This window comes from Nansenia antarctica (genome assembly GCF_963989245.1).
Source record: "Nansenia antarctica genome assembly, chromosome: 11".
NCBI classification, from domain to species: domain Eukaryota; kingdom Metazoa; phylum Chordata; class Actinopteri; order Argentiniformes; family Microstomatidae; genus Nansenia; species Nansenia antarctica.
Window position 1 is genome coordinate 16,911,045 of NC_137681.1, and position 9,449 is coordinate 16,920,493.

Consider the following 9,449-nt stretch of genomic DNA (forward strand, 5'->3'; position numbering starts at 1 on the left):
TCTGTTCAACGATAGTAACCCCCTTGACGCTTGATCTGCACCTGATGCTGGCCCTAGAGGGCAGATTATGACGTCAGTTTTATTTTTTAACACTTTCTGTGTAACAAGCATACATTTCTCTACTCTTTCTCTTTTCTTGAACTGAATTGGTGCTTTGTGCTTCAGGTCCTGTGGAGACAACTTTCCCTGGTCATGCTTGCTGTGTCCCTAGGCACATCCATGACCATGTAGTGTCTAGTCTCGTGGTTCCAACCATGGAGGTAGAAAATCGGTGGACAGGCTTATTGTAATGCATGGAATCGAATGAGGAATATAAAAACACACGACGTCCTTCGATTTCTGCCTCAACCAGCCTCGGTGTGAACCCGTGCCAACCCCCTGCACGCTGGTCTCAACAAGTCTCTGTTGGCAGGAACTGGCAGGGGAGCTTTTTTGGCGCTTGTCAGTTTCACGTTTTAGTGTATCCTCAATTTAAGCCCAATCCTTTCCACAGCCACAGGCTGCTCTCTCTACTTAACTCCTCAGAGAAGCTAAATCCTGCTCCACCACATTTACCAGTTGTCAAGGACATCGGCTACTTGAATCGTACATTAAATCTTTTGATCTGTGTTTTATTTCGGTAACTACAGTGGGGAGAACAAGTATTTGATACACTGCTGATTTTGCAGGTTTTCCCACTTAGAAAGAATGTAGAGGTCTGTAATTTTTATCATAGGTACACTTCAACTGTGAGAGACGGAATCTAAAACAAAAATCCAGAAAATCACATTGTATGACTTTTAAATAATTAATTTGCATTTTATTGTATGAAATAAGTATTTGATCACCTACCAACCAGTAATAATTCCAGCTCTCACAGACCTGTTAGTTTTTCTTTAAGAAGCCCTCCTATTCTCCACTCATTACCTGTATTAACTGCACCAGTTTGAACTCGTTACCTTTATAAAAGACACACTCCACACACTCAATCAATCAGACCCCAACCTCTCCACAATGGGCAAGACCAAAGAGCTTTTTTTTATTTTTATTATTTATTTTTTGGCTGTGAGAGTCAATTTATTTAAGCCCGCTGATTTAGGTGAATTTACCCTTGAACGTGTCACCTTAACCATCAACGCAACAATTGCCCCCCCTGAGAGATTTGGCAGGAGCCGCCACTGATGCCCTCATCTCTCTCTGAAGATCCCTCCTTGAGCAGGGGATCCAATCCAGGATTGAGGGGGGCGATGGTCTCTGATTAATCCAGTTTGAGTCCTGTTGGAAGGCCTGATGTGGACTCCCCTGTGTGTGGCAGTCTGTCCTGCGATCCTTGCTGAATGGTTGATGCCACCTTGTCCACTTCTATGCCATATTGGGTATCTACGGCTGATGATCGCTCAAGCTTGGCATGTTCAGGCTGGGTGCTATCCCTTTTCTTGTCATTAGAGGGCAGGCTGCCCCTGTCTGCCTGGGCCCTGGTGGTCTTCCTTAGTGCATTGCCCTTCATCATAGCCAACAGGTGGTCCAACATGATGCAGCCCTCCTCCTGGACTGGGGGGGCTTTACGAATTATTTTTCCGTTCTCCCCCCTCGGTCTCTTGGCGTCATCCTCCTCTTGCTGTTTCTTCCTCTTCTCTGCCTTGATGGCCTGCTCTCTCCAGGTCTGGTTTTCCTTGATTGCTTTAAGGAAGAGTCCTCTGAAGGTCTTGATGGTGTTGAACAGCTCCTCTAGTGAGAGGCGGGACGTGTCCTCACACAGATACTCTGCTAGCTCTTCCTTCTTCTTTTTGATGGAGGCAAAGAGCTCCTGCAGCTTCTCACAGGCCTCCAGGTTCCCCTTCATAGCAGTGAGATACTGCTGCTTGATATCCTCCTGAGAAGAAGAGGACACTTTTTTCTCAGAACCCTTCAACCGTTTGACCAGTGAGCTCGACTCTGCCTGAATAGAATCCACATTTATTCTAGCAGCCTTTTCACAGATCTCTAGATCATCCGGAAGGTTCAGCAAGTCAGCATGGGTTTTCTCCGCCTCCTCCAGGATGTGATGGAGCAATGTGATACGGGACTTGTTGGCTTTGGTATCTGTGAGCTTCAGCAAGGTGCTGATCTTGAAGCCATCTGCATTGCCTATGTGACTCCCATAGTTGAGGAAGTTTCCAATGTCAAGTATGAGCTTGCAGAAACTTGGAAGGCGGGTGCTCTCCTTCAAACTCTCACAGGCTGCGTCCAGCAGCTCAGCTTTGGGTTGCAGCATCTTTAACACAGAAGGGGTCTCCTCACAGAGAAGCATGCACTCGATCCTCATGGTGTAGCATGAAACTGATAGGAGCTCGAGGTAGAACCGATCCACACCGGCCAGCTTCTCTATCTCCCCTTGGTATGACTTGAGGTTCTCAATCTCATGTTTCTCCGGCAGTAACGTCTGCATCTGTTTCAGCACCTCGACGTCAAACTTGGAACGGTCCCCATTTTGGATCATAGCTACAAAGTCTTTATGTGAGCATCTGAACTGCTTCAAGAATATGTTCAAATCTAGATTTTTCTTGGCATCAATGAAGGATATCTCTTTGGGCTCTCGTTTGACCGTAGTGTTGGTACTTTTGGCCTTTGAGTCAGTCACTGGCAGACAGAAGAGCTCCTCAATGCTGGAGTAGTCAGGTTCCAGGGAATCAGACTGCACTGACGACCACATGGATTGGCTTTCAGACACCACTCTGGAGGGCAGCTTCTGCCAGTTGAGCTTCTTCATGCGCAGTGTGGGACAGCGGCTGGCCTTGGGGAGAGGAGCGTTCTGGGGCACAATAATACCTCCTCCAATACCTGGGGGAGGGGGTGGTGGGGGAGGGGGGCCCATACCAGGCAGGGGAGGGGGAGGTGGGGGGCCCATACCAGGCAGGGGAGGGGGAGGTGGGGGGCCCATACCAGGCAGGGGAGGGGGAGGAGGTGGACCTCCCTGCCCCATCCCTGGTAGAGGTGGTGGAGGAGGAGGTGGCATCCCAGGTAAAGGAGGAGGTGGTGGGGGTGCACCATAAGTGGTGCCTGGCAGGGGTGGGGGTGGGGGAGGAGGAGGGTTTGGGGTAGCAGCAGGAAGTGGAGGGGGAGGAGGGGGAGGAGGGGGAGTTACGGAAGCCACGTCTGATTGGTTGGTTGTGCTGCCGAGCAAGTCTGTCTGGATTGCCCTGTTGGTGGTCTTGGTCTTGGGACTGGCTGAGATCTGTTGTCTCTTGGAAGAGAGCAGGCGCTCCATCAAACGTTCAGCGGAGTCCATTTGTGAGTCGTGGGCCAGCAGAGTGGCACGGACAGCCAGGGCCTCCAGGGTCAGCCACACGTCTCCCCGTCCTGGAGCCACCAGCAGCAGAGCCTGCAGGATGGACAGCAGCTGGACAGAGGCTGGGGAGCTGCTCACTTTGGTGAGGAGGGAGGTGAAGACCTCCTGGTGACTGCTCATGTCGATGCCTCCGTACACCCTCTCCATCTCCTCCGCATCCTCGGCCATGGAATCCTCAAAGGCCTCACACTGGATGTTCAGGTCCAGGTCCTCAGTCTCCCTGTTACATAAACACACATGCACATATGCACGCACACGCACACACAACATAGGTATTGATGTTTGGGAAATCTTACAGAAAGTGACTGTGACTGTTGTTCCACCAACATTTGATTAGCATTTAATGCATCCCACACCTACCTCAGCATTGGCAGTATATCCAAAACTGGAAAATACATAATTAAGATGAATCCCAGTACTTTCAATATCTCAATATCTCTATATTATCTCAATGGCCAATGCACACAGTGTTTTTGTAGCACTGTCAAATGTTGCAAATGTTGTAATAGTTTCTTATTGCATCACAATGGGACAATTGGAAAAACTTCAACATTCTAAATTGCCTGACACAGAAGAGCTTGCCTTGAAAACGCCTTGTCTAATGGTTTCTATTTTATTTTTTTAAATATTTTTTTTACTTTCTTTTTATTGAGATGTTACAGATATACAAAAATAATACTTTTCAGTTTTGGTTTGTTTTTACACAAAACACAAACATGTCCCAACCCCCCCCCCCCCCCCCCCCCACAAAATCCCAAGTGGTGCATCCCAGGACGAAGGATATAAATAAACAACAATAAATAATAATAATAATAATAACAGTGGTGATAGGTAATGAAGACAGTACAGGTAAGTAATCAAAGAGATAAAGAGAAATAAAGTGCAATTCATTTGTAAGTGAGGATAGATGAGATGGTCGTGTTGGTCTGTGATACCATGTCTGTTATGATTGTAATATGTCCCTCTCTAGAACGAGATGATGTATCTCTAGGGGTTTATCCTGATAAATAGATTCACAACATATGTCATCACTCAGCATCCAGCGCACTTGCATTGTCAGGGAGGGTTTTTAGTTTGTTGAAATAGGATATTATTGGGTTCCAGGTGAAATAAAAGCGGTCTTTGGACCCCCTAAGTGTATATTTAATCTTTTCAAGTTTCAAGTGAAGCATAAGGTCAGTCAACCATAAGGAGGAATTCGGTGGTTTGGGGGATGTCCAACAAAGCAAAATCCTCCGTCGAGCAAGTAGAGTGGCAAATGCCACAATGTCTTTATGCTTGTTAATAATCTGTTGGTCAGTTGGCGCTATGCCAAAGATAGCTGAGTAGGCGTTAGGTTGCAGGTTCAGATCTAGTGCCTGTGAGAGGGTCCTGAAAACTGCTGACCAATAATCAAATAATAAGGGACATGACCAAAACATGTGTGTTAGCGTTGCCGGAGCGTTATGACATCTGCTACAATTCTCATCCACGTCAGGATAGATTCTGGCTAGCCTAGATTTGGAAAGGTGAATTCGGTGCAAGACCTTAAATTGGATTACGCCTAGTCTAGCACATGATGTGCTCCCGTTAACTCTCGTCAGAGCCTCAGTCCAGGAGTCATCGGGTATTACGTCCCCTAGCTCCTCCTGCCATTTCTCTTTAATTTTGTGGAGGGAAGTGTCTCCGAGGGATGATATGCTAGAGTAAATACTTGATATTAGGCCTTTTAGATTGGGAGGAATTTGGAGGATATCATCTATAGCAGAAGGTTGTGGTGCATTTGGGAAGTTTGGATCCAAACTTTTAATGAAATGTCGGACCTGGAGGTATCGAAAATAACTTGAGCGGGGAAGGTTGAATTTTTGAGAGAGGTGATTAAAGGTCGAGAAGACGCCCTCAGTATAGAGATCTTTAAATTTGGAGAGACCGAGTCTTTTCCATAAGGCGAAAGCATTGTCTATTCTGGCGGGGACAAAAAGGTGGTTATTGCAGATAGGGGCTAGGTTGGAGAAATCTTTTAAACCAAAGTGGCGTCGAAATTGTGACCATATTCGTAATGTATTAACAACAACAGGGTTAGAGGTGTAGTGTGGGGCAGATAGAGGGAGTTTGGAGGTAATCAAGGCGGAGAGGGATGTTGAAAGACATGACTCATTTTCTATTTCGCACCAAGACGGCTGTGGTGAATGGACCCAGTATATGATTTTCTGAATATTGGCAGCCCAGTGATAATAAAGCAAATTTGGTAGGCCCAGTCCGCCCTGGGACCGATGTCGCTGTAGAAGTCTTTTCTGTATTCTAGGGACTTTACCCCCCCCAAATGAAAGATGATATGGACTTATCTATGGACGAGAAGAAGGACTTTGGGAGGAATATAGGGAGACATTGGAAAAGGTAGAGGAATCGGGGTAGAACGTTCATCTTAATGCTTAATACAGTTGATCTTCCCTGCCAGTGATAAATTAATGGACCTCCATTTCTGTAAATCATCTTTTAATTTATTAACAAGGGGCGTGAAGTTTTTTTCATGTAGTTTAGAGAAGGACCGTGTAATATTAATTCCCAAATATTTGAAGCCAGATTTAGACAAATGGAAGGGCAAGTCACATTGTGGGATTGCGAGATCTAGGTTGTTCACTGGAAAACATTCGCTCTTAGTGAGGTTGATCTTGTATCCCGAAAAGCTACCAAATCTATGCAGCATCTGAACTATATGGGAAATGCATTGCACCGGTTCAGATACATACAACAGTAAGTCGTCGGCATATAGCGCCACCTTGTGTTCCTTCCCCCATCTAGAAATTCCATTTATTATTGGAGAAGATTTTAACATGATAGACAGAGGTTCGATGGCGAATGAGAATAGGAGTGGGCTCAGCGGGCACCCCTGGCGTGTCCCTCTCGACAATGAGAAAAATGTGGAGCGTTTCCCGTTCGTAACTACCGATGCCTTAGGACAGGGGTCGGCAATAGGCGGCCCGTGGGCCATTGCTGGCCCGTCACCAATAATATTTGGCCCAGCAGATTATTTTGAGAATCCACTTTTTATTTTTTATTTTTTTTATTTTTTTATAATAATATCGGACCGACAGTCCCACATATAGCGCCTATAATGTCCGAATAGAGAATCGAACTCCACCTGAATAATGCTTATTGTACTTTTATCCATGTTGAGAGTGAATGACACAGGGACAGACAATCAGGCAGCAAGGTGCACCGAAGCGCACTGACGCTGAACCCCTCAGAGTGAATCATAAGCAGGTGGACAACGCGTCACGGTGCTGAAATAGCCGACATACCGTGTGTGGTTTGAACAAAATAACACGAGCTCAGTAAGCCATTCAAACGTAATGTTTACGTATATGTGACTGCAACACACATATGAACAGTAACAACGCAAATTCTGTTTAATTTTCTGAAAAACATTGAAAACAAAATCGGCGCAAACAAAAAGCATCTCCCATCGGTCAGTATTTGCTTGATATCTGGTGATATTGACGTCACTTTAATCCACAGGCAGTTCTCAAGGTTTTTATGCATCCATCGATTCCTCTCGTGCGTCTTTATCGCATTCATTGACGAAAAGGACGACTCGCGTATAGAAAGGGAACATTGTGAGCACGGAAAATGTCTCTCACAACGGCTTTGCATTGATGAAACCAGGTAGGATGAACGTATAGTTCGCTGTCCATTCCTCTTTAAATGCCCTGTTTCCACCGTCAACTTTCCTCTTTAGACCTTTGGAGAGTGACATTATGTTTCTCTTGCTAGCAGGTTAAATGTTTGGCTAACTTCACCCGGCACGCAAACAACCAATCCAATAATAATAATGTGACCTTGTCTGGGAGGAGGGGGGAATAATTATCAGAATGAAACTGTTACATAATTATTAGAATAAGTTAGGCTACGCTACATCGTCAGTCCACACATTTATTATTCAAAAATATGGAAAAGTGTGAAACTACGTTTCAACGTTGTTGAGAATCACAACACAAACTCGCTAATCAAGCCAAAATACTGCAACATAATGGATTGGACAGCTACCTAGTTAACTAGAACACTACTTTACATTGTTAGCAGGTTCACAAAACAAGCTGTGTTAGTTGACTAGCGATGTGTACAGTCGAAAGAAAAGTCAAAGCATTAGAACGTGTCACATTTTAAAACAATCAATTACTTAAATTAGCCTTTGATTATGTTCGGGCCCGCCATCTAGTGGCTCAAAAAAAATTTGGCCCGAGGCCAAACCTAATTGCCGACCCCTGCCTTAGGAGATGAGTATAGTAGTCTGATCCATGCAATAAAAGTGGGTCCAAAGCCAAAAGCTTTCAGACATTCAAATAAGTACGCCCACTCCACTCTGTCAAAAGCCTTCTCCGCATCCAGGGAGAGAACCACCTCAGGTACCTCCTCGGACGTAGGAGAATGTACGACATTTAGAAGGTTTCGGATGTTAGAGAATGAGTGGCGGCCCAGCATGAAGCCAGTTTGATCAGGGGAGATCACCTCGTCTGTGACGGACTCTAGACGCCGGGCGAGTGCTTTAGCTAATATCTTGACATCGCTGTTGAGCAGCGAGATGGGGCGATGTGAACCACACTCCGTTCTGTCTTTCCCTGGTTTCGGTAAAAGGGTTATGAATGCCTCTGTTAGCGTCTGTGGCAGGGCCTCATTATCCATTGAGTCATTGAACATTTCTAAGATGAGCGGAGTTAATTTGGTTGAGAATTTTTTGTAGAATTCGATGGGGTATCCATCAGGGCCCGGGGCCTTACTACTTTGCATAGCTGTGATTGCATTATAAATGTCGGTGTCTTGGAAGGGTAGTTCAAGTTCTGCTTTATGAACAGGGTTGATAACAGGGGCATTTAAATTTGTGAAGAAATGTTGCATATTGGTATCATCATTGGGTGCCTCAGAAGTGTACAATTTGGAATAAAATGCCCTAAAAGTCTCATTGATTTCGAGGGGGTCAGTTGTAAGCTCCCCATTTTCTCTTTTAATTTGTGGAATCTGTTGGTCAGAGGATTTACATTTTAATTGATGCGCTAACATTCTACCAGCCTTTTCCCCATGCTCATAAACAAAGCCTCGTGATTTCAGCAGCATACGTTCTGTCTTATCGGATGTTAATAACTCGTATTTGGCTTTGAGATTCAGCTTATTTTTGTAAAGCTCCGGGGTGGGAGAGTCAGAGTATTGATGATCTATGTCAATCATTGAGTTGAGAAGTTGCTCCTGTTCTTGCCTCCTAGCTTTGTTCAGCCTAGATGTGTATGCAATAATGTCCCCCCTTATTACTACTTTAAGGGTCTGCCAGAGCAGGGAGGGAGAAACAGTGTCGTCCCTATTGGTTTCCAAGAAATTGTCTATGGCAGTTGAAATCATTTGGCAGAATTCTTTATCTGTTAGTAGTGTGGTATCAAGTCTCCATGGAGCGCGGTCAGAGTAGTTAAGTGGGAAGGACAGATCCAATAGTACTGGGGCATGGTCAGATTCAATTATGGTTGAATATTCTACGTTTTTGACAAAGGGAAGTAGTGTTCTGTCTATAAAGAAGTAATCAATTCTGCTATACGAATGGTGGACGTGTGAAAAAAACGAGAATTTTTTATCGTGAGGAAATTGGAAGCGCCATGGATCGACACATCCAATTTGGTCCATGAACGCTGACAACATTTTAGCTAGGGATGTCCCGATCCCACTTTTTCACTACCGATACCGATACCGATACCTGGGCTTCGGGTATCGGCGATACCGATACCGATCCGATATTTGTATACATTTTTTGACCCCTGAATATTATATATATATATTTTTTTTTTCTTCCTAACACCAGGGGAGCCACCCCTCCTAAATTTCGTTGTTTGGTACCTGTACTGTAGCAATGACAATAAAGACCATTCATTCATTCAAATACCTCCCCAGTATATAGTCCACACCAACAACAGTTAAATTAAAGACTGCCAGCCTTTATTAAAGCAACAAAAATAGTACTCTGCAGTACTCAGTGACCGTATGTCAATATTTTTTTTTAAATAATGTTACTTTTCATTTGCACCTGATGCTGGCCCATTAGGGGTAACTTATAACTAATGCCCTCGATATTTTGATGTTTTACTTTCAGACGAGCCTTGTCTGTGCCATCTTAAAGCCACTA

The 9,449-nt window shown here is 44.8% G+C and overlaps 1 protein-coding gene across 1 annotated transcript; it reads right to left on the minus strand.

Annotated features, from left to right (window-relative positions):
- Positions 1 to 5: 5 nt before the first annotated feature.
- Positions 6 to 9,436, minus strand: LOC308167885 (inverted formin-2-like; the record flags this gene model as incomplete). The annotated part of the gene is made up of 3 exons (XM_080542362.1): positions 6 to 53; positions 1,448 to 3,527; positions 9,423 to 9,436. 3 exons carry the CDS (start codon positions 9,434 to 9,436, stop codon positions 6 to 8), a joined length of 2,142 nt encoding a protein of 713 aa, XP_080398488.1.
- Between the last annotated feature and the right edge of the window lie 13 nt (positions 9,437 to 9,449).